The 25,654-nt window shown below is 39.7% G+C and overlaps 1 protein-coding gene across 7 annotated transcripts in view; it reads left to right on the top strand.

Annotated features, from left to right (window-relative positions):
- The window catches only part of NRG1 (neuregulin 1), a 448,079-nt gene extending 422,646 nt beyond the window's left edge, over window positions 1-25,433 (top strand). The window contains exons 3-9 of one of the 7 annotated variants that reach the window (XM_090131419.1): window positions 4,577-4,635; window positions 10,258-10,281; window positions 14,905-15,007; window positions 18,394-18,520; window positions 19,567-19,694; window positions 20,178-20,381; window positions 24,407-25,433. In XM_090131419.1, coding sequence (XP_089987545.1) covers window positions 4,577-4,635; window positions 10,258-10,281; window positions 14,905-15,007; window positions 18,394-18,520; window positions 19,567-19,694; window positions 20,178-20,381; window positions 24,407-25,058 — 1,297 coding nt within the window. In that variant the 3' untranslated portion in view covers window positions 25,059-25,433. Of the gene's footprint in view, window positions 1-3,842; window positions 3,911-4,576; window positions 4,636-10,257; window positions 10,282-14,904; window positions 15,008-18,393; window positions 18,521-19,563; window positions 19,695-20,177; window positions 20,382-24,406 lie in introns of all 7 variants that reach the window. The other 6 variants (XM_031609379.2, XM_090131418.1, XM_031609380.2 and 3 more) reach the window with 6 other exon arrangements.
- The last annotated feature ends 221 nt before the right edge of the window (window positions 25,434-25,654 follow it).

Raw genomic sequence — 25,654 nt, 5'->3', positions numbered from 1 at the left:
TTTGGTGTGTTGTTTTTCTTCTTAATATATATTCAGAGATTTGTCTTTGTTTGTTCTGTGATACGGCTAAATTTTTCTAACATACTGTCTCAGAGGCATTTCAGTGGAAAGAGGATTTTCTCCCTCTTGTACACAAGAAATAACCCTTAATTCTGGGTTTGAGTTGAAAGAAAAGGCAATTCCTAAATTTGGCAGATGTGCCTCTCTCTGGGTGGCCCAAGGCCTATTTGGAAAAAGCATCAGAGCTGTAAAATCAGAAGGGGTGAATCTCATTTATAGTAAAACAGTAGAATAGGATTCTTATCCTGAGGACAGTTAGGGCCACTGCTATTTTGCTGGCATTTTGCTATGCCCTCTAATAATTGCCAGAACTGAAACTTTATGTTGCGTAGCGAAACAGGATGCAATGCTGCAATATAAGAAATGAAAGTGTAAGTATTTGAAAGTGGGAGTACTGGGAAACTGAAGAGACGAAATACGGTTCTCTTCTTGTTTCATTGAAAATACAGATGTCTACTTTTAATTCCAGTATTCCAATGTTAATTAAAATAAGTATCTATCCAGTACACATTGCCTTCATTGTTCTGAGAAAGTAAATCTTCCCTCAGAACATGCCTGTGGAAACAGAATGCTTGAAATATGGTACTTGCTCTTCATATTTCTGCCTCAGTAGCAAGTTCACATTTTTCCATATGGTCCATCTGTTGAGAGCAAAAACAAAATTTCTAAAGCATGAGCCATATCATTCTAAATTGGTTTTATCCCTAACCAAAAAAACATGACTCAGAATCACAACAACCATGGAATTTTCCAAGTGATATCTCTGGTTTTGTAAACTTTTCTATTCTATTTTTAAAAAATGGACCTCCTAAGTCCAACTTCTCTTAGAATCTAGACCTATGCATTCAAAAAATGTCTTTAGTAAAATATGCATATAGTGATCTAGTATGAATTAGATCTTGATCTCATGGATACTGATGTGAGCTTCAAGGAAATTCAACACATTTAAGAGATAGCTAGGTGAAATAATAAATGTGTAAAGGCTTAATAATGCATTGTACAGCTACATCTGTGGTTACAAATATGTTTCCTATATTTTTTAACATTATGATCCTAGGCTGAACAAAGCAATCCTAAAATATGAAATATGATAAAATAAGCTTTGAGGCTTATTAATGTATAAAACTTTCAGATGTTTCGTGGGAACACAAGTCACATTTTGAAAATGGTACAGACTTGGAAGCCTGAATGTTACTAGTGTTGCTGAGGTTCTTTCATCGTTTCTGTCCAGCTGGAAGTGTGTCCGCAAGTCTTCTGAGGACAAACACTGAGACAGCTTCTTCTGTAAATGTAAAATTAAGACCAGAGTTCCCAGCATTTACTTCTTATCTGAAGAAAAACATATATGAATATACTATTTGTTACGCTTTTAGAGTGTTCTTTTGAAGATTTCTCCCATGAAGTCCTCGCTGGTCTGACTAATTGATTCCTTACTAGCAGAGATCATCTTTTCTACTGCTTTTTCTATTGATGAAGAAATTAATTTATTTCCTGATTTCACTGGATGAAAATAATATTTTGTGATAATGCTGCTGTATGTCTTAACAGCAGAAGAGTGAATTACATGTTTGTTCATGATACAGCCGGTTGCTGTACTCATATTCAGGCAAAGGCTGTGATGGAGTTGACATAAAGTTCTTGAAAATGCAAAAAGAGCAAAAATGTTTCAATGATGCTAACAAAAATTTTAAAGCTACTCATTTAAAAAATACAATGGAAGTACTAGTTTTGATATAAACTATGAAATGAACTACTAATTGCACCTTGAAAAACCACAATCCTACAGTGCTTTTGCTTACAGGCAGTTAGTGAAACAGAAACACTAAGTTCTGACCCGTTCAGCCTTTCCCCCCCTGCCAAAAAACACTGATGAAATGTGCTTGATGTGTTCCTTTTAAATACTTAATATAGAGGAAAAGAAAAATTATTTTAATCTACTTGTGACACCACCCACTTTGTATCATAAATCAGCAGTCTCAATAGCTTGATACAGGCCCAACAAGCAAACACCAGCCAGCGGCCAGAAGTAATCTTGAGACTTTTAATCAGCTGCGTGCTCATTGGAGTTTTGTAGGGTTGGGCCTGGAGAAGAAGATGGAGATGTCACTTTGAAATAAATGTCAATTTATGTGTAAATGCCAGCTATCAAGGACAAGTATTTAATTAAACGTGCAAAATAAAATAATAGAAATTAAGGGGATGGAACATTTTCACTCTTTTTCAGTAACACAGATCAAAATGCAGTCTTTTGTTGTGCCCAGCAGTATTTATTTCTCATGATAGAATTATCTTTGTTGCATTTTTCTCATCTGAATACATCTGTGGAGACTTGGATCTCTCTACACTGAATGCTTATAAGAAGATAGGATCTTGACTCTGAGGATAATAAATGCCCTTCCTTAATAAACCAGTGTATCTTTACAGCAAATCATCTCCAAGAAATCACCTACAGATCTCCAATTTTTTTATTATACCAAGGTAATTCCTGCATTGTTTATTGAATAAGAAACTAGTGATAATGCCTGACACTGATCACTGCCACAGTGCTTTTCTGGAGTCCTGTCTGTACAATATCTTGATTCTTAGGACTAGAAGAAACTGCTGAAGGTAAAGCCTAAAAAACCAAGCCTGACCTCAGGGGACAGGAAGCTCTGATGGATGGAAGAGGCACAGGATCATTCTGAAAAACTTTCATTTTCAAATAAGAGGCCCCTGAAAAGTAGATGATAAGGTAGCTTGAAATGGAAGCTAGCATCTGATCAGCATCAACAGGAGATTCTTGCACCATGGCAAAACTCATGGAGATTCTCAGAAAGATGGACAACGCAAGTTAAGATGGATTCAAAGAAGTAGGTGGCAGGTCAGTTAAGACTATACGCAAAGTAAGAGTGCATTGAAGAAGAAGAAAGCAGGAAGACTGAAGTTCTTATATGTTTAATGTGGCGGAGAGTCATCCAGATTTATATAAGAAGTACAGTGGCTTGGATTGGTATGCTAATATTTTGAGGGAAAACTGCTGAGCTCCAGCACAGAATCAAGAATAAAGAAAGGTGAAGAAAGAATTGACAGCCGTTAGCAAAAGGGGAAGATAAAAAAAAACATGGAAGAGAAATTCATTCTTTATAGACATGTGGTGACCCGCAGTGAAGTCTTCCACAGAAGACCGTGTGAACTGAAAGGGTGGGCAGCTGTGGATCTCCAGATTTTCTGACCAGACTGACTCATTCTCCATATATCAGCCATGTTAAAGATACTTAAGATACTTTTGCCTTTGGGTTTCAGGTTCTCCTCCCTTTTTCCTTTTTTTTTTTTTTTTTGCTTTTCGTGATTGCTGTTCTATCTAGTCTCCTTTTAAGGAAACTACTTGAAGACACAACATCTCATTACAGAAATAGGGAAATCATGGTATTTTCATAGATTCTGTGTGACTGCAACAGTGTAAATTGCCGCTGTACACTGCATTGCAAATTTTAAAATATCTGGTCTCTTCATGAGGTGGAATAAGCAATGAGATGATAAACGCTTTTGCTAGGCCTGATTCTTCCTTCTTTTTTGAAACAGGCAAACAAAAAGACTTCCTGTGTTTTTCTGTGGTGGATTTTTAATTTGTGAAGTATTATCTTCGGAAAGATTACTCCTTCTTTCCCCTTTTCTGACCATTATTCACTAACACCTAACCAGGAGGTCACTTAGTGCACTACCATCTCCATAGGCCAGCAGATGTCAGTCTGTTAGTGCAGTGCTTTTGGTGTACTATTGCTTATCACGTTTTTGCCCTTTAGGTGCCAACCTGGATTCACTGGAGCAAGATGTACTGAAACTCTGCCCATGAAAATCCAAAACCAAGAAAGTATGTTAAAATAATCTGAACTTTGCTTTCTTCCCCAACTACAGCAACAAAATCAATAGTACTTGGTGTTTTCACAGTTCAGCTGGAACCGGCCTCTTTACGCACTAATTTACGACCTGATTTTCTAAAGTAAAATCTGTACACCATGGCATTATTGACCTCCAAAATGTTTCTCATTTATGTGGTTTTTGATCTTTCCATTCATTTGCAGATGCATTTGTATTGCACACACTGGCAGCTTTCTTGTTTGGGAGACTGCTGTAAAGTGCTACTCTAAAAGAACAAACTCACGGAGATGAGTGATGTACAGATCTTGTGTCCTCGCTGCCTTGTGGAAAGTGCATCCTAAAAGCAATTTGGGAATTTGAAGTGGTGAATTTCTCTCTCACATCTCGAAACACACTTTGATCTGGATTGGTTTGGTTTTGGCTTTTTTTTTTTTTTTTTTCGGGGGGGATTTCTGTTTCATTTCCACAGAGCAAATGAGTTGCTCTCAACATCTTGAGCCATTTTAACACGCTAAACCGAGATACGGTTTCTGAAAGTGAACTCACCAAGTCGTATCAGTTCACACTGACGGAGCTTCTTTCTTAGCATATATTCACCTCTTCTCTTTTCTCTGTTTTTTTCTCTACCATTTTTTTTTTTGTTTGTTTTTCCTCTCAGGTGCCCAAATGAATTTACTGGTGATCGCTGCCAAAACTACGTAATGGCCAGCTTCTACAGTACGTCCACTACCTTTCTGTCTGTGCCGCAGTAGACGCATGCTCAATCGGTGCTGCTTTCTTGTCGCTGCATCTTTCCTCCAGTTTTTTTTTTAATCCTTAACTAGATTTATTGCCTAAGGCCTAATATTGATCGTCTCTGCTTGTTGCATGAACATGGTAACGAAAAGCAATTGCAGTACTCTCCTGGATTGTTTGGCATTGAGGTTATGGGGAAATGCAAAACTAAGGAACGCTATGAAATTAACAGTGAATGGTGTGGTGTATACATCCCACTGACATCAAGCAGATAAAGTGCAAAATGACATATTGAAAGTCATTTTATTTGCCACAAAAAATCTTATGAAACTTTTTATAGAGCAGTACTCACTCAGTAAAGAGATAGGTAGATGAACTATTTATATATGAGTTTCATATTCAGAACAACAAGTAAAAGGTAATTGATATGCTTACATCATTTCTAAGAAGCACATTCTGAACAGGATCAAAGTGTTCTTTCTTCTCATTGTCCAAATTTCGAGGCAAAGAGAGCACAGAAGAAAGAAGAAAAGGAGGAGAGATGGCACAAACAATGGGAACTGACGTATTTATTTGTGGGTAACAGGTGCAAGAGATTGAGTATTTCAGAGCCAGATTAATTGGCTAAATAAGTGAAGCACACACACACACAGACGAGTCTGTATCAGACCACTGGTAGGATCAGCACTGCAGTCACATCTTAGAAGTTTTCCCATGGAGAAATGAATTAATCGTTATTAATTGTCAGTGAGGAAACAGAAAGTACTGAACATTTATTGTCTTATTGGCTATAATGAAGTCAAAGGTAACACATAAGAAAATTGCCTAAATCTTACATTTTAATGCATGAGTACTTTTTATAATTAATTGTCATTGGCATCAGAATGTACTATGATCTAAGATCACTATTTTAAGAAATATTTTTTGATAGATTGCATGCCAGCATGGAAAGATTTCAAAGACTACAGGATAGCTTAATTTAATTTCCATTAGTACATAGAACTAAAAGCTGTTAGCAGATGCTGGACATTTTGGAGCCTGAAGAGATGCATAGGTTTTCTCTTATACTGATGGATGAAAAATGTCCATTCATAATTCATACTACCCATCATGGAAGCTACCCATGTAAATCCCAAGGGCGCTGACTGGAGACCCGACCTTCCAACATTGAAGTCTGTATTTTATCCCTCAGTTTTAAATGCTTTATTAGTGTGAGTTATTTTTAAAATATCTCTGGTAACTATGGATTTAAAAATTTTTATGCTATTGCAGTGTTTAAGTTTACCAAGTGTTAGATTTAAATGGTCTTTTCTGTGTATTGCAATGAAAAGTACAGTTAAATTTTTCTCCATTGTAGAAGAACCAGAAAAAAGAGATGCAGTATAAGATCCATTATTTGCTGATAAATTTGTCCTGAAAACTGTGAAAGAACTATATGGTAGACTTATTTCCCCACCCAGAAAAGAGTGTGTGTGTGTGTGAGAGAAAGAGAGAGGTATTTTCCATCCTCCTTAGCTTTTCAGATTCCTTAAACTGATGGGGATTTTTAAAGGCATCTTTGGGTAGCTGACACCAACCTGAGATTTTCTGAAGTTGCCTACATGATAAAGGCATAGATGCCCTTGCCTTGCAGCAGGAGCGTATGTATGTAGGCCAGTCCAGTACAGCTTTCCTTGAAATGCACTGGCAAAAGAGCATGCAAAGACATATCCTGTAATAGTCTGAGAACGTCAGGAAATTACTGTTGGACTCTGCCACTAAAGTCTACAGTGCATCTGCATTATAACTTCAGATTTCCTAAGTTGCTACTAATCTTAAAATGATATTTTTGGGTAGGATCTAGTGAAGACACGTTTATATTTGACCAGAAGAAAATCAGTAAGGAAGCATTCTTACTGTTGCACCCAATGCAGAGGTGCAAGAATATAGCACAGAGTATACAATCTAAGGGGATTTTATTGGAAGTTCTCTTCAGGCAAAAGTTGGAGCTGAAAAGCAGGCTTTCATATTTTGCACCAAGTGTTGCAGGTTATTGATTTAATTTAGTTCTGTTGATGCAGCTTTTGCAAATTGCTGAGCAAATCAGGGCCAGGAGTAAACAAAAATGTATATGCCTACCTATAAAGTGACATTAGTCATTATTGATTTAAGCAGAATCTTCTTTTTGTTTAGAAAGAAGTTATTTCCATGCAAGTATGCCTGCTGGTAAACTGTCGCTAGCTTAAGGCTGTTGAGAATAAGCTAGCTTCCAAAGTCTGCTATAGGATCCTGAAGAGTCCTAAAGTTATTTGCAGAAGGCCTTTTGCAAGATCAGAACTGAGATGATGCTCAACATTTTGAAAATCCCCAGCCCCAAGAGGGTGTAAAACTCAGTGGTTTATCTTGTCAGTGATTTCCTTAGCCCTTGAGTAGGTAGTTGTCATGTGCACTAAAAACAGGTCAAAATACAAAATACAAAATACAGGATATTTGCTGGACCTCCCTTTTAAGAAAACTTCCCCCAATAGAAATGACATTCCTTTTTGACAGTGGAAATTTAAGCACAGCTTATGTGATGGAGACTACTGAAAGGCACATGTGTATATTGACTGTACCTTGGCTTCCAGCTTTGCAAAACTGTAGGACGTCCTGTTACAGCCAAGAAGTGATGGCTGTTAGGGTCCTCAGTGACAAAATCATCTTCAGCACTGCAGCTACACAGTTGCTCTCCTGATACTTCCCACCACTGCAAACAAAAGGAAAATCAAGAACAAACAGTCTTAGTTTTGCTCATTCTGGAAGCTTGTTTGGTAGACCCTCTAACATCCTTTCCTTGAGCATAGTAGTTGCACTTCCTACCAGATACTTTCCCCAAAAGCTTTTCCAGTGAGGAAGGGCGTATGTGAGAGATACATAGTAGGTGGTAAATTCCAACAAGTTAAGACTGTTGGCCAGGAGTTTGTGCTGCACTCAGAAATGTGAGAAGATACGAGAACACCAGAAGGCTTTTTGCTGCAGTGGTTTTGACTTGAAGGTTCATGGTCCACCAACATTCTGTAAAATATAAGAAGATAGCCCATGGAAGTGTTACAGAAATACCTGTTCCATGTAGATGTACTTGCTGTGTTTTAATGTTCACACGTTCACTTGCTTGAAGACCAAGAGGTAAAGTAAGTGTAGAAAAACAGAAATAATAATTAGTCTTAAAAGTTCAAGCTACTTTTTCTGTAGCTATAGATGAGAGCTCTTCCAACTCAGTAATGCAGAACAATCTTTGGACTAAGTAACACAGCAGAGCCTTGGATTAATAAAAAGCTGAAGGCACTTCTTTAGAACGTAACCACAGGTAAACTATTTGTCTTTTTGAACAACTCAGATGGGCCAAGGATCTCATTCAAAGTCTTGGTGGCTTGTTTCTTCACTGGCTAATATTTTTATATGTATTGTGGATATAGAACAACTTGCACATACTACAGGCAGTCTCAAGAGTTAATTGAATGTAGTGCCTGTATTCCTGAAGTGCCTGTATTCCTGAAGGCAAGCATTTCGGCACGAGACACCAGTTTAATTTGTGATCATTTCAGATCTGCCATGTTTAGTGAGCAAGAGGGCAGTCTCAAGAGTGTCAGTGGGAAATTCCTTTTAGATAGCTCTCCCACATACTCTCAGGATGTATTTGGCTGAGAAATTAAAGGAGGAATAAGGCAAAAGTTCAATAAAACGATATTCTGGAGGGATGACTATAGCATTGTCATTTTTTCAGTCTTTCTACATTAACTACAGACTTTCATAAGTCCATTTTTTTGCCGTTCTGCAAGTTCAATATTTCTCAGAACTCTGCAGCTACATGAAGTTGATCCAAATGGTCCGGTCCCACTGTCAGGTGCAGTGCCTTCACACAGCCCTCCCTATGTCCGAGGCTACCAAGCTCCTAATTCTGTGGGATGGCCACTCCAAAATCATGACTGCCTAGTGACTGTGGCACTGCTGTCATGAATGCAGCATGCAGTTGTAGAAAACCTGTATACTGCAGCATTTCCTGGCATCATGTTCTGCAGGCACTAGACACCAGTATATCCAGTGAGCTGCAGTACTAAGTCACTTAATTGGAAAAACCTGCATTCCGAGCTTTATCCCTTCCAATTCTGCTCCACAAAAAAAATTGCATCTGAAATAAAAAACAATTAGTTAAAAATAATTAATTGCATTCCATTTTAGCGCACATGGACAAATATTGGATAAAAAACACATTGCATCTAATAAGTATGTAGCAATATTGGTTTAAATAGGAAAAAATCAAAAGTGATGACCTGTTTATAAAACAAGAACTGCTGGGATATTCTGCTTTCTTTTAATCATGTCTAGGCAATGTAGCTAGGGATAACAAAGATAAATAAGAGCTATTTTATATCTAGGTTTGAATAAGTGGTGCATGTTTCTTCAGCATGTTTTCTCATTAGGGCTTTCAGCCAGAATATATTCCCATTCTAAGTACCAATTTCTTGTTGAATAATTTCAAATAGAAACTGCATGATATGAATGACTTCCCCCCAAATTAAATTACATCCAGGCAAGGAGTTTTATGTATAAGTAAGCATAAATACAGCAATATATATGCATGGGCATGTCATTCATTTTATCAAAGACTTAACCAAGCTTTCTATGTAACTAATGTATATCATTAGCAGTGTTCATGTAGGCATGTAAAAATGGCTCTTTAGGAAGAGACTTGGGTGGATTCCAGCTTACTTAACCCTTAAAATATTACTGATTGGCAGGAAAGAATTGGCATTCTTGATGTGTACAAAAATCCGTTTGATCAGATAATTAGGATTGAATTTAAATTGCACCGCATTCAAAGACAAAGTAAATGAGAACTGCTATGGTTATGGAGCTGGACCCATGGGAAGGATCTCCTAGGGCACATGGAGGATGGAAGTACCAGGATGTGGGAGTGCTAATGTTGGTGTTCTGGTCGAAACTACAATAGCCCCTGCACCCTTGGGGTCATGCAGCCAGCCACTGGGTTATTCTGATGAAGGCAAGGAAAAGGAACTGGCTCCTTTTCTTCCAGAGATAAGAACCCTGCTGAAGTCAGTTTGCAATGTTGAGAAGGGGTCCTGCTTCCCAGCAAGTGATCCCCGACACCTCAGGGCAGCGACTGACAAGAGCAAGGAACCACACAAGAGGGACGAGAGCAGGGACAGAGGCTGCACACAGCCCATCTGCCAGGGAACACTGCTCTTTGTAAGCCGCTCTGTGCCCTAATGCTCCCATCTGAAAACACCCAGCCATTTCACATGGCATTCTTGAGCAACAGCTCCCTTCATCTCAGTAAAATCTTTAAGGGTTAATGGTTCCCACTGTGTTCACTACACTGTGGCTGTTTATATACCCTATACACATTTTGGTGTGTAAGCTTTACAGAAGCTCTGGTCATGTAGCTCACAAGGACTCACAAGCACTGCCCATTTGACCACATGCCCCTTTGTCCTGTTTCATATGCAGACACAGAAAAGCCATATTACTAATATGTGATTTGTTTTTTGAGTACAGTGTATTGCTCTTTTCTGAAACTTTTTCCTTTTTCTTTCTTTTTTTTTTGTCAACTTTCTGCATTGGCAGAGCATCTTGGGATTGAATTTATGGGTATGGACCAATAATTCCTTATAGCCTGCAGATTTTAGAGCCTGAGAGATAAAACCTGTTTTGTTCCTTTTTTTTTTCCTTCCACCTCCCCTTTTCAATTCTTAACCAATTTCTTTATGCTTTGGAAGGGATCATACAGCTATAACAACAGCCCTTATCAAAATGTTAGTGGAGATCAGTTCACTAAAATTGTAATAGGATATTCCAGATCTAAGGAGATCCTGGAATTACTGAAGTAATTTTAGCACAGTGTACATTCATTTTTCTGCAATGTATTTTTGACTAGTTTTGATATTTGCTTTTGCTGAGTTCTTCTACAGTTGCCTGATTTCAGAAACACTGAAAGCATTAAGCAAAGTGACTAACTAGTCTATAAAAAAGGATATACTGTTATAGGCACTTAAAATTCTGCAAATTAACAGCTTTGAGCTCTGGTTTCCAAGGAAAATTTTATGTGTAAACACACAACTAGATATGTAAATAGGATGTATATACACAAGTGTGAATGATATGCATGTATACATATATTTCTAGGTCTGTAAATAAGCACTGAACTGAAAGTTATTTAGGAGCTTAAATGAAGGTTTACAGGAGGTAAACAGATCCTGAAATCAGCAGATATGTTCAGTATTATTTATAACAAAGTCAACAATTGCACCAAACCAAGAACTTTGGCAGTGGGTAGTATTATTGTGATACGCCTTAAACAGAATGAAAACACATCTTTAGGACCTCTTTATGAAGCGACTGTACTTATCCCACTAACATTTAGTGAGCAGGAATGTGAATAATGCATCTCTTTAACAGGCTAACTCTTGGAATTCAGGTCAGATATAGCATGTAGTCTCCCAAAACTATTGGCAAGTGAGAAGAACTAAGCACTGATAGTATTCATACAGTTTTAGTTCATGTTCTTATTAACAGTGTCCACATAAACTGTCATTAGCTTTAGCTGTGAACTATGGAGAAACCATAACAAATCTAAATTTAGACAATCTCTCACAAGCCAGTTTATTATTATTATCACAAGATAATATTAATTCTAAGTCATAAATACTAAATTGCATTAGAAGACACAAGGCTACATTAACATATGAGAAATTATATTAAAATCCTTAAAAAAAAAAACTAACTTGCAAACCTTGCTTTCAATACCAGTGGAACCATCTCTTGGAACTGAAATCTTTAAAAATTAAAAGAAAAATGAAAACCAACACTAAAGACCTGTAAAAAGAAAAGTTTTAAAACATAGCAAATTTAAGACATTATCAATTATATATAAACTAGGGCGAAGTAAAATTAGTTACATAATGAGTATGTTTGAAGGGCTGCACGTAGAGGGATTTAATATCTTCAGGTCTTAGAACCATGGAATCATAGAATAATTCAAGAGGCCTACTCAGGCTTCTGGGCTGTGGGTGCCACTGCTAGAGACACTCAGGAATGCTTGGAGAAGACTGAGCTCTGCCAGGCCCCCAGAGCTGCCAGCCTTTCTGGGGATCCGCTTCTCCTCCCATTCTGGGGAGCACATGGCAGCAGAGCTGCTCATGTGTTTCCCACTTGGCTAGGTTGTCCTGGCTCTGACAGGTGTGGGATTTGGCCCTTTAAAGCAGGTCCTCAGAAACCCACAAACCCACAGATATGGCAGTACAAGAAGCATCACTCACAGCTTTACCCACAGCTCACTGCACCCTCCTTCCATGCAAGCCCAGGAGAGTTCACACGTGCAGCAAGCCTCAGCCCACTGACAGCATTAGCAAGGTGATAACCAGCTTGTTTGCAACAGCCTTCGCTTGCAGTAATCCACCTGAGTCAGTGCAGTTTATCCCCAGTATAAACAACCAAGCAGACTTTCCACTGTTTACTTAATCTTTCTCCTCTCCCTTCCCATCAGAGGAAAATGGGTTGAAATGTATTTATTCATTTTGCTTTCAGAAGCTAACGGCTGACAAAAAAGAAAAAAAAAGAAAAAGTAGCTTCAAAGCATTTCATATTTGCCCGTAAATTGCTTAGTGCAATTCTCCTGTTTCCTGTGACATCCTTGTAATACACCATTTCCATGGCTAACTAATAAGCGCTTTCAAAAGGGGCATAAATGGGAAGGGGATCAAGTGCCACTAACTAGCCTAGGTGAGAAGTTATGCTGTATGAGAAATCCCTTCAGACTCTGCTTCAGCTTTTTTTTTTTTTTTTTTCTTGTCCCTGAGCATTTCTTCACTCTTTTTTCCAGTATCAAGCATGCTATGCCAGGCCTGCAGTTGATTTCTCAACCCTTTAACCTTGTCTTTCCCTGTTTTTCCCCTTCCTCTTTTTGTCCACATTTGATTTGGATATTCAGCCTTTTCCTCCCTCCCTTTTTTGACTTTCTGTTCTTGGAGTTATTATTTTTTTTCTTTAATACATTTTTGCAGCATCCTAGTTTTACCAAACTCACTTCTTCTCCCCACTCCCTTGTTAATAATCAATGCTATTAATTTTGTCTGACAGTGCTCATGACTTGTTTGCTGGTGTTTTGGTCTTCAGTGGGCTTGGCTTGTAGGAAGAATTATTTCTATGGGAAGATGTATTGTATCAGAGAAATGAAGATTTCTTCTTACTTGGTGATTTGTTGCATGGAAGATTTGCCATCTGTCCTGAGTCTCAGCAGTGAGTAGCTGCTTTGAGACTGGAAAATCTTGGAAGGCTAATGCTCAGCTGATCTTTTGAAAATCTCGGCTCTGGATGTTGGGTAGTATCTGTGCTGGCACCTAGCCATGCAACAACAGTTGGCCAAAACATTTATTAAATTAAATTATTAAATTTATTAAATTTATTAAATTAACAGTTATTTTAGATAAGTTAGTTACAGTAACCACATTTCTGAAACAAAAGCTTCAGCAATCCCACTGCCATCATAGCAGCTCGGATAGATGGCAATCACCTTTATTATATTTATTAAACTCCACACAAATTCCAGGATTTTAATCCCTTGCTGTTCCTGCTCAGAGTCACAGTACCCTGACCTCCCTTCTTTCCCAGAAAGGAAAATAGATGTGGTCCTGTAAGCTGTCACAAATCCTAGTCCGGAGCTCTTTGCACCTTTGTGCCTATAATTTTTAAACTGAACTAAATAAGGACAGAATACACTCTGGTAGAATGAATATTCCCTCCACAGTGAAGAGGGTTTTCTCCTAAGCTGACAGGAGAGGTACCTTCTTTTGCTGGTACATTTTTCATTTCTGAGATGAATTATATTCCGTAATGTTTTATCTCCAAACTCCTTTAAGCTTTTTTCGGGTCGGCATTTAAGAGATGCTGAACTTGGACAGAGATTCACAATATGTGTGAGGGACCAGCATGTAGAGCATGTTACTTCTTTGTAGCACCTGTGAATTGTCCCACAGATTTTATGTTCTTGTTCTTGTTATGTTATTGTTCTTGTTAAGTCCCTCTGGGTAGGAGTAATACTGACTTTTATCCCCATGTGGAGCTGTGTGGCTTTTATTTGTTCATTTATTTGTGATCACCTGTTGGTGTTCTAACTGTGGTCAGTGCTGCAGTCTGACCTAATGCCAGACCAAATTTTCCAGGGCAGGTTTTTGGGACTGTCAAAAATAAGATTTGAGAAAAACCCAAGCCAGATACACAATTTTCTGCTAAAAACAGGAATGCAAATTTGCATTCATAAAAGCTGTCTCGTGTCATCACAGAATGCATGTCTCCATTTCAGAACATCTTATGTAATGTTTCCCCTGTACAATACTCACTGATGCTCTCTGCCAAGAGTGATCAAGGCTGGAATGCAAGAGTAGATCCAATCCAAACGTTACTGGTGCTACTAACATCTTTATAGTACTAAAATATGTCTCATGAATGAGATCAGCAAGAAGCTCTCATCGCTGAGCAAGTTGCCACTCTAGATAGAGCAGTTCATTAGCTAGCCATGAAGAGATGCAAGTTAAAATGCAACATTTCTCTGATACAAGACAGATTTTGTTCCTGATACTGCTGTTTTTTGAGGGGTATGGGAGAAACTTAAGACCAGAGCTCAAAATATATATTCATTTCCAATGGTGATATGATTACAAGCCAAGCTCAAGTCTCAAATGTAGAAGGATATTTTGAAATCTCTCCTGCAAAGACAACTGAGATACCAGTTGGCATGGGGGCAGAGGGATATTGGATATGAAAGCAGTCCAAAAAAGATAGCAGGAAAATAAATTCATCTAAAAGGTCTATAAACTGGCCTTCATTTCAGTTGTCTTTGCAGAGCAAAACTTCCTAAGCATTTGCAGATTTATGTTATTACATTAGTGTGTTGCATTCTTAATTCCAGCAAATGCTGAGTGTTTGTCAACTGTGATGTTTTCTCTTACGTATTATTCTTGTTGACTTAAACAAAAAGAGATTACTTTTGACTGTAATTTTATGGATGATCACTCATCCCTCATATTGTGTAAGAACTTACAGTGTAGTCCTGTTCTCCTTGCAGTCAATAATGAGTTTGCCTGAAGTGTGGTAGATGTGTTTTGGTGTGGCTGTGTGAATCTGTGCAGTGGTATGTAGCATGTCAGCTGTTGACAATGTGTTCCTTGCCAGGCCATCCTCCATGTTGTGACCTTCTCTGTTTTTGTCCCTTTCTAGAAGCTGAGGAACTGTACCAGAAACGGGTGCTGACCATAACTGGCATTTGCATTGCTCTTCTAGTAGTTGGCATCATGTGTGTGGTGGCCTACTGCAAAACCAAGTAAACTTTTCTTTTTTATACCTACGGTTGTTGATCAGGGCTTCTCTGTTGACTGTAGCTTCTACTTCTCTGAGCATAAGGTTTTAACTGGGCTCTTCCAGAGTTGAACTGAAGAGACAGCCCAGTGATCAGGGATCTATGGTTCAAACAAGGAGGGTGCAGCTCTCCATGTCAATCAGCAATGCAAAAATAAGACAGGTATCTGAAAGATCTCTCACCATTCATATGTGATTCATCAACTTGCAATTCATTTATCATGCACTCGTGTTTATTCCTGGCTGGATGGGAGCAAACTCCAACAGTGGAATCATGTTGCTAGCCAGCAGTAAATTTTAAAGATCAGCTTAGTTTGTTTATACTCACTAACAAGATTAACAGTGCTAGGAGTTACTAAACAGCAAAGGCCAAAGAACCGAGTGTGAAAGTGCTCCCAGTGAAAAAGTAGATGCTTTAATGCATTCCTTGAGTCTCTTGAATTACTGGGGGTGACTCTTGAACATGCACAAGAAATTGTGGACCATAAATTATACTAAACATCAGCAGGATTTGTGCTGCCAAAACTTCTGATTGCTGTTATAAATCTTCACACCAAAACATAGAAAACCCTTATCATTTGTATACGCATGTAGATTTACTGTTGCAAGGCCTGACTAGCAACTGGGTTTTTGTTTTCCTTGCAAAGTCTACCAGTAATGGATGTGTTAAAAGCCTGGGTTGGGGGAGATCATTTGCCCCTCCAGTGAGTGCAGCTACACACATGTAGCACCTACCCACAACCTTTGCGCCAATGGTCAACTGGGAACTGAGAACCACTGAACATAAATAAAGAATCAGATCAATTACTCATTTTAGAAATGGCAACAGCCAAACCAGGGCAGCTAAACAAAACATTTTGCGATCCAGAGCTCATTGAAATCAACTAAGGCATCTCCATGGCTTTAAATAAACATTTAATCACATACAGTTTTCTATACAAAATATCCCCATAGTGGATGCTGTGTCACAGTCAGTCGCAGATATCAGCAATGACTGCTAGCCAAAATTGAAGTGTTTTCAAACACAGCTGGTTAGAATGAAAGTGAGTTGCCATTCATGGTCCTCCAAGTGCACTGTTGATACCAGACTGCTATCAGTTAGATGTTCCCCACAGGCTGTTTCTTCCTGGTAGACAAAAACCTAGTAGAAATCCTGGGATGGTGTCAGGAAAACATATCAAATAAAATTAAATGGCTTCAGTTTTGTAGGTCTCCTTGCAAGAGATGCTACTGGTCAAATGCTAAGGCAACATATTCTGGCACGGAGTCTCAATTCAGAAAAGCTTTGTTTGCAAGTCATTTGCATTAGGAAAGGCTCTTCAGAATTAGTGAAGCACATATTAGCATTCTTGTTGTTCTTTCTCCTCAGTTTCCTGGAGGAATATGTTTTTTTTAGTTAGTGTTCTTCTACTAACGGACAAATGACACACATGAAAGTCCACAAAATGAAAATATAATGATCACTGAAATTGGGAAGTAACGTGGATACATTACAGGGGTAGATTCCAAAGCAGTAAGTGCCAGGATATCAGCCCCATAGACACTGAAATGAAACTCCCTCAAAAACTCATTTTATCTACCAACTCAGGGGACTTAGGTCATCCTCAGGTACCTTCAACACAGCTCCAAGGTACCATTAAAGGGTCCTGTGAAATGAAGTTAAACTCGTCTTTGCAACTTCTCAGCCCATGCTGGCCTTTCGGTAACTGCTCAGATACCTCTCTGTTGTGAATTTCCCATTCATCTTAGCCACCTGTGCATCCTAACATGATGCCTGGGGAGCTGTGACTTATCCTCCAAACACAAAGCCCACGTGGACCTGAGACTGTGTCCTGCTGAGACAGGTACATTTCCCAGGCAGCTGTGTCTGCTTACACCATTCATGTGGAGTGACATAAATCAAATGTCTTCTACTATCCAGACCCAGACATACACATAGAATATTTAAAATGCAGTGTGTCAAGCTATTTGTCTTTAAGCTTCCCTGGTTATCAAGCTTCAGCAAGCTTTCCCCCCTTTTTGGGAAACTTGAAATCATCCCCTGAGTTCAAAACAGGATTGAAAATGTTTATGTCTTACAGTATCCTATCCCACCAAAAATATCTGCACTTCTGCATATGGCTTAGGGAATTGAGAGTATTTCAGCTCTTACCACAGCCAAGGTCATATGCGCTCTGCAGTGTATTGAAGCTTGCATCCTCCCTTCACTTTCCTGGATTCTGTGGCAGGATGGTGGAAGTTCTCCAGTATAATCAAGCAAAACTGGGGATAAATTAAGCCTGAAATTGAATAGCACTCTCTCTGATCGTTTATTTTGGTACTTAGTGCATTCTTGTAGCCTTCATAGCACCAGGTTTTAGTATTCTGCAAGTTTTGTTACTGTCAGCTCAGTGGTGTCCTGAAAAGTTCTTTTGAGGAGTGCTGAAAAGATCAGCAGCTAGGGAAGGAGCAGCTGAAAATAAGGCACAATAAGAGTGAATCAGCCAAAGATCAGATCTAAGGTGTAAGCAGAAAATACTGATGGTTCTCTTAATTCTGAATTAACAACCCCTGCATCTGCCTGGTAATCACTAGGTTCTAGAGTTAATCTGATGTTGCTGCAATGAAACTTTCCAGAAGTTGCCAGGGTGGCTGCAGTTTCAAGAGTACCTCATACAACCACTCACTTGGTACTATTTCTGAGGCTTTCTCTGCCCTCTTGGCTTCTTTAACATGTCTGTATGCAAGGGGTATGTCTGGATAAGGATATGAATTCCACAAAGAAATACATAGCTGCAGTATCACAAATTAGTCCCGGTCTTAGCAATGCTTTTAAACTTTGCCACTGTTAGACATGTCAGCCTGCCTATGAAACAAAGGCAAAGCCAAAGAGAAAGCAGAAAGCAGGCTGCTGGTATGCCTTGCCACTACTGCTGTCAGCCACGGGCAGGCCCCTAAGATGGAAGCTATCCTGTGTAGTAGGGAGCAGTCAGAAGCGTGATCGTGGCTGTGAGGCAGTGGCAAGGTGATGAGATTAAAATCCTTCCTCCTTCCCTTTGGAGTGCAGCTTCTCCTGAGACAGAGCGTGGCTTGGAAATGGCCTCTTTCTCCCTCATGCATTTTCCTGTGCCCCTGTGGCCTGCTGACTGCTGGACAGGTGCCCACACATCTCTCCCTCCTGCACGTCCTCACAGCTCCAGCTGCAATTACTGCTGTGATCTTCAAAGTGACTCTGAAATCTTGAAGTAGTGGGGAAAGTTCTGGCAAGAAAGAGCATTTATATTATTGTTATCATCATTGTTCGTCATCGTGCTGAAAGATGCAGCTGCTTTGTTTTTGTCTATTAAAGCCATTTCTGTGTTTTATGTACAGGAAGCAGAGGAAAAAGTTGCATGACCGCCTTCGGCAGAGCCTTCGCTCAGAGAGGAACAATGTGATGAACATGGCGAATGGGCCTCACCACCCCAACCCACCACCAGACAATGTCCAGCTAGTGAATGTAGGTTTTACTGCTCACATTTCAGCCTTGTTTGCCAGTGCCGTGGCAACTGCCATCTACAATATGAACTCACACTTCAGGCTCCTCAACACTGTGCGTTTCCAGGGAGCGGTGCTAGTTGTGATGCCCACTCCAGTTCTCCACTCCAGTGTAACAGCAATGCAAGGCTTTTTACACAGAGTGGAAAGAGTTTGGCACTATCAACTTCTGCAGCAGCTTAAGAGGAAAAGTTGGTGATGAGTTAGGAAAAAAAGCTGCCTCATGTGTAAAAGTCTGAGTGAGGTCCTCACCTGGACAGTACACAGGCTGGGGATATGTGGCTTGGGCCAATAATCCATGAATATGCCCTTGCTTTTTGTCAGAGCACAATGTGGAGAGAGCCATTCAGCATCTAAACCTTCATCCAAGCTCCTGGCTCTGTTAAGGCTGCTAGTATTAGCTAGGGCCAAGACACATTTTTAGAAGAACACAGCTTGAAATATTTCCCCTTAAAAAAAAATTAAATTTGTGCTCAGATTTTTAAGAGAAGGGAAACAAGGAATTTACTTTGAGGAAAATGGAGATTCCTACAGTAACAGCCTCTCTAGTGAGATCAGTAGGGCTCTAAGCATTTCGTTCAGGAGATTGAGCCTCCAGCTTCTTTGTGCTGCAGCCATTGGCTCTGAAAATAGCTATTTCTTGCCCAGACATCTATAGTTCAATGAACAATTAACTACTGCTGTCTTGTCCGTCGGACATCTGGTACCAATGTGTGGATTACCTTTCTAGGTCTCCATCCTTGAGGATTTCTCATTTCTTTCCTGCATATGTATGTTGCTTATGGCCTGATTGTGATGCAGCCTTTTGCTAATTTTCTTATTTCTTTCCTTCTATTTTGATTTTAGATGTGATATGTGTACATGAAAGTGCTTGAGTATGTTAGTGCAGTTTCTGCCTGTGTTTGGATGAGGAAGTTTGTGCTCTTCTGTATGTAACTATATGTCTGAAGATGTGCTGTAAATTCCATTTTCTAAACTTGACATTTGTATATTGCTTTTTTATAGCAGTATGTTTCAAAAAACATAATCTCCAGTGAACGAGTCATTGAGCGAGAAACAGAGACCTCGTTTTCCACAAGCCACTACACCTCAACAACACATCACTCCACGACAGTCACCCAGACGCCTAGCCACAGGTACTAGATTGGAAAGTAAAACAGCACCTGTTGTTGCAGTGAAACAGAAAAGATGTTTAAAAAGAAAAAAGAAAGAAAAAGGAAAAAAAAAAAAAAGGAAAAAATCTAAGATCCACTTTCAGTGTTTTCATTTAATGACTATGTCATGTGACCTAGATAATTATCTTCCCAGGAATTCACAAAGTGTTTTATTGACTGAATGCCATTCCAATATTTTTAGGGCTAATTTCAGTATATGCCGATGTCAGTGACAGCTCTTTTGTTTTAAAGACCAGTCTCCACTACTGGAGACAGGAATGCCCTTCTTCTTTCCTTTACCAATGCATGAAAAATGATGTCAGTGTACATGGATTCCTATAATTAAAAAAAAAATCACCAGCCCTAAGGCTGTGCTGCACATCCAGAGCTGCATCAGAATCCTTGCTTTCCCCTGATAAAACTTCTCCTCATCTCACACTGCTCCCTTTTCATCCTTTCCTCCAGCTGGAGTAACGGCCATACTGAAAGCATTCTCTCCGAAAGCCACTCCGTGCTCGTCAGCTCCTCAGTAGAAAATAGCAGGCACACCAGCCCAACAGGGCCACGAGGCCGCCTCAATGGCATTGGTGGGCCACGGGAAGGCAACAGCTTCCTCCGGCATGCAAGAGAGACCCCTGACTCCTACCGAGACTCTCCTCACAGTGAAAGGTATCACTCACCACCTACCTCACTGCTTCCAGCTGGCAGGGTCTCCCCAAGGGTTTCCTAGCTTGGGATCGTAGGAAGAAACCCGACAGTGACGTTCATGTAGGGCATACCTTCCCTCTTTCATGAAGATGGAAAGCTTGGTAGTAGTCTGAAGTCTTGGAAAAGCAATTCTTCCCTTCCTACCTCTGTTCCTTATAGCTGCAGTTCACATTTGAGTTAGCACAATCGAAGTCATTTTTCAGAAATTTTCAATGTGAGGTAAAAATGGATTTCTGACTGATTCTTGGTTACAGAGGAATTTTATTGGACACAAAAGATGGGGAGAAATGAAAGTATTGAAAATTAAGAGGGTGACAAGTACTTCTAAGAGTACAGATATTCACCTGCCACCTACTTTCTGGAGGATTCCAGATCTTAAACCTGTTATCTCTTTTGAAAATTCCCCTTGACATTTTATTAAATAAAAGCAAAGAACACAAACTGCAAGCCATAAGAACTGAGGTCATTATTAGAGTAGCCAGAGACATAGCTGGCCAACTTTTTTACAAAAAAAATATTTTTTTTCTCTGGAAAACTGATTTTGTTCTGCCTTAAAGTGTATTACTTGTAAGAAAACTTTCACTGAAAAACGGTTCTGGGTTTGAGGCTGAGAAACAGAAGGAGTGAGGAGAAAACGACATTTGAAGAGGGCTTTTCTCTCAGTAATCAAAGGCTGAAGAGAAGAAAAAGAATGGTTACTAGACCAATGCTCTGAGCACTGTGAAATCACATGGAGTTTTGATATCGTGGGTTGTCCATCATGTCAAAAATGTAGCCAGGCAATCCACAAGGAGACTAACTTGTGTAGGAGACTTATTGTGGCTTCCAGAAAAATGAATGTGCATGTACAGCAAAAGCCATTTCAGTGGTACTGCTGCTACACAAAGAACAATTGCTTAGCAGCAGGACAGTGGACCACAGATAAGGGCCCTGTGAACATAAATTGTGGGGCCACAAAGGTCAGCAAACTGTCTCTCTTATATAAAATTTATCTGGTATTTGCCGTGCCATTCAGTTTTCAGGATAGGTGGTTCACACGACATAAAGAGCTATGGCCCCAGTCCAGCAGTGTACTTACTCAGGATTAACATTTAATTGTGTGAGTAACCCCATTGAAATCAGTGAGATCAGTCATGCAGAGTGAAGCTCGATGTGTTCTTTGCAGGATGAGGACCTACAGTATTAAACACCGCACTGTCCCCTACCTAGGAACCAAGCAGGGTGCACTGCCACATGACCACCGGCAGCATGTAATGCAGCTTTGTGTATTTGAACATACGTATTTAGAAGCACAGATCATTCAGCATTCCCGTGCTGATGGCCTTGGATTTGTGAAGTCACAGCCTAACACATGCTGCATAGACTGTAGGGGGAGAAGGAGGTGTTTTCAGGGAGAATGAATAAGGTGTTTTGTGGATGACGGCAAAAGATTACACTACAGGTGAAATCGAGCAACATTTCTGTGATAATTGACCATGCACTGGTGGCTTGGTCTGCACCTGAAGTGCTGAATTTGGCATGGCAAAAATAGTTCCCCAGGCTTTCAATTAGGCCTCTTCTATTTCTAGCAAGCAGGATATATGTGGCAGATGATTTCTGAGAGATGGATTGTATGCATGTGTATATAAGGGAGAAAATGAGAGTTATTTGCAACTAAAAATGATTCTGAAACATAAAGGAGCATATGAGCTGACAAATGACTTCCTGAAGCAATCAAATGTTGAATTAGCAAATCAAGCCTGTGCGCATCCATTCTCCAGGCCCCCAGCTCTCTCCTAGTCTTGAAATGAAATGAAACAGACTTTAAGAGGGTCTCTTTTGCGTGGCCCTATTCTTCTGTTGTATACCATGCCATGACTATGAACAAAGGCCTCAAGCATGTGTATTTTATGAAGTCCTTAGCCATCTAACAGGAGTGGGGCTTGTAAAATACCATGTTTGCATGACAAGCTGGACCATATGGTGAAGTTACCAGCACATAACTGGTTAATTGGCTGAATGTGTATGCACTCTAATCCCTTTTCACTGAGCTAGTATGGTTGGCCAGAAAGCTGGATAAATCCATCACCTTTTAACCTTCCTTTCAGGATGGGCTATAGCTGCCTGTATTCAGCACCTGCACCTTAGCTTGAGGACAGCAGCTTCTTAGTGCTATACAATTATACTGTATGGAACTCTGCCAGGAACACTGAATGCGTAACACACTAGCATTTACACTGATGAAAGTGTGCACATACATTGCACTGAACACTTTTAACTGAGTGCATTTACAGTACCAGATCAGCTAAACTCCAGTATCAAAGGTGTACCAGCTGGAAAGATAGAAAGGCTTCAGTTTTTCAGACAACACCTATTATAAAAAGTGAAAGAGATAAAAAGCTCACTAATGCAAGAAGAAATAAATAATGATTTCATTCATTCATGCACAGACCTATTCATTTCCATCTGCTCTCACTTGCAACCAGCTTGATTAATTCCCATGTATTCCAGATTATTTCTTGTTGTTTGCTTTTTTTTTTTTTCCCCTGTTCCTCAGCTGATGTAAATCATGTACTTCTACTGAAACAGATATATCCCATTTTATCACATCTGTTCAGTGTCTGTACTGGTTTCTCTTATCCAATAACTCTTTGTTTTAAACAACAGGAATATGTTGAGCTGAGTCACAAGTTGGATAAGAAAGTTTGATTCAGATTTATTTTGGTACTTTTGGACTCATATTAATAAACAACAAATAAACTTCATCAACCAGCCATATCTAAGAGAAGGACATAAGTTTGGACAGAGCTGAAACTCAAGCACATGAACATAAGATAAGACCAAAAAGCAAATCCAAACCATGCGAAATGTCGTGCTGGACATTGCTCCCTCAATCAGGAAGTCTCAGGCTGATCCTCATGAATCAGTGTGACTTTATAGCATCATACGGGGCTCTACTGATCCAAACAAGCTCAAAGTCCTCTTCCTTTGAGATAAGCAGTGTGGCAGCACTAGAGCTTCACTTTCATATATTCACTTTCATATATTTGAATCACCTTTGACTACACTCCATCCTAGAAAAACTTAAGAAGGAACAGTCAAAAGCTATCATTTAACAAAAAAAGAAAGAAAAAAAAAAAAACCATAAGAAGCATTTAAATGTTCTATGTTGTTTCAAAACAGAGGCAGTGTTGTAAGACAGCTGCAATATGGAGGTGATTTAACAAGTGCTCAGATAGATGCAGTGCCTGTTGCAGCTTGCTTGGGTGAGGAATGTCCATTTGCTTTTGAAATGCTTGAGGCTCTGTGCTTTCTAGTGCCCACCTTTGTAATTAAACATCCTAGTTCTCATGCTGGATTCCTGGGCTTGTCTCAGGCACTGAGTAGTCATATTTCTTTGCACATAGGCCAGCCTGCCAGGGAGGCAGGATGCACAGAGCAGCACAAAGTTCTCACTAGAATGTGGCTCCTGATTTTGTCCAGCATTTGCTTTCCTCCTTAGCCTGAGACAGTCTGGTTGCCAGAAGAGGGTGAAGCTGCAAGAGGATTGTTCCTCAAATCCCTTCCTTTCTTTCCTCTTATTCATTTGTATGTACCCCAGATTCTACCAGAAGTGAGTGCGGCAGACGTTTGAGAAAATACTTGAAAATCCATTTAGTTTCTGGCTATTCCCATGTTTCTGATTCTCATTCCTGGATTCATTCCAGGAAATGATTTTGGCAAATAATTTACAGTACCTCCACGGATCTTTGGAGGTGAATAGTTCTGGGGGCTTTGCTCTGTTCCTCCTCTCTGAAGCATTTTTCACCATAGTTCCAGAAATCAGAGGTTTCATAGGCTCGTGTGATGTAAGACTAATAGAAAAGAATGTCTGAACACTAAAGATGCACATGAGGATGGTGAGGCCCCTCAGTGGTTCTCTGCTCTATTCTCCACAGCCCACCTGAGCAGCCATGTTCTTGTGTCCCTGCTTGTGTCCGCAACCTTCTCCCATCTCTTTTTGTCAGGTATGTCTCAGCTATGACCACACCAGCTCGCATGTCACCTGTTGATTTCCACACTCCAACTTCTCCCAAGTCCCCTCCATCTGAAATGTCACCACCAGTTTCCAGCTTGACCATCTCCATCCCTTCGGTGGCGGTGAGTCCCTTCATGGACGAGGAGAGACCGCTGCTGTTGGTGACCCCACCGCGGCTGCGTGAGAAGTACGACAACCACCTTCAGCAGTTCAACTCCTTCCACAACGATCCCACCCATGAGAGCAACAGTCTGCCACCCAGTCCTCTGAGGATAGTGGAGGATGAGGAGTATGAGACCACACAAGAGTATGAACCAGCACAGGAGCCTCCAAAGAAACTCACCAACAGCCGGAGGGTGAAAAGAACAAAGCCCAATGGCCATATTTCCAGCAGGGTAGAAGCGGACTCCGACACAAGCTCTCAGAGCACTAGCTCTGAGAGCGAAACAGAGGATGAAAGAATAGGTGAGGATACACCATTTCTTAGCATACAAAATCCCATGGCAACCAGTCTGGAGCCAGCCGCTGCATATCGGCTGGCTGAGAGCAGGACTAACCCAGCAAATCGCTTCTCCACACCAGAAGAGTTGCAAGCAAGGTTGTCCAGTGTAATAGCTAACCAAGACCCTATTGCTGTATAAGACATAAACAAAACACATAGATTCACATGTAAAACTTTATTTTATATAATGAAGTATTCCACCTTTAAATTAAACAATTTATTTTATTTTAGCAATTCCGCTGATAGAAAACAAGAGAGGAAAAAGAAACTTTTATAAATTAAGTATACGTATGTAAAAATGTGTTATGTGCCATATGTAGCAATTTTTTACAGTATTTCCAAAATGGGGAAAGATATCAATGGTGCCTTTATGTTATGTTATGTTGAGAGCAAGTTTTGTACAGCTACAATGATTGCTGTCCCGTAGTATTTTGCAAAACCTTTTAGCCCTCAGTTGTTCTGGCTTTTTTGTGCACTGCATTATAATAACTGGATGTATAATTTGCAAGAATTGCAGAAGTCCCCATTTGCTTGTTGTGGAATCCCCAGGTCAAAAAGCCCTGTTATGGCACTCCCACCCTATCCACTTCACCAGGAAAAAAAAAAAGAAAAAAAAAAAAAAAAGAAAAAGAAAAAAAACACTAAAAAAAAGAAAAAAAAAAAGCTGAAAAAGTGACGAAAAAAAAGCCTGTTTTCTTCTATAAGACATTTTATTTGCTTTCCGTATATGAAAAG

Source organism: Phasianus colchicus, chromosome Z (assembly GCF_987193195.1).
Source record: "Phasianus colchicus chromosome Z, bPhaCol1.hap1.1, whole genome shotgun sequence".
Lineage (NCBI taxonomy): Eukaryota > Metazoa > Chordata > Aves > Galliformes > Phasianidae > Phasianus > Phasianus colchicus.
The sequence above is the reverse complement of the archived record's forward strand: the minus strand, read 5'-3'. Positions and strand labels throughout refer to the sequence as shown.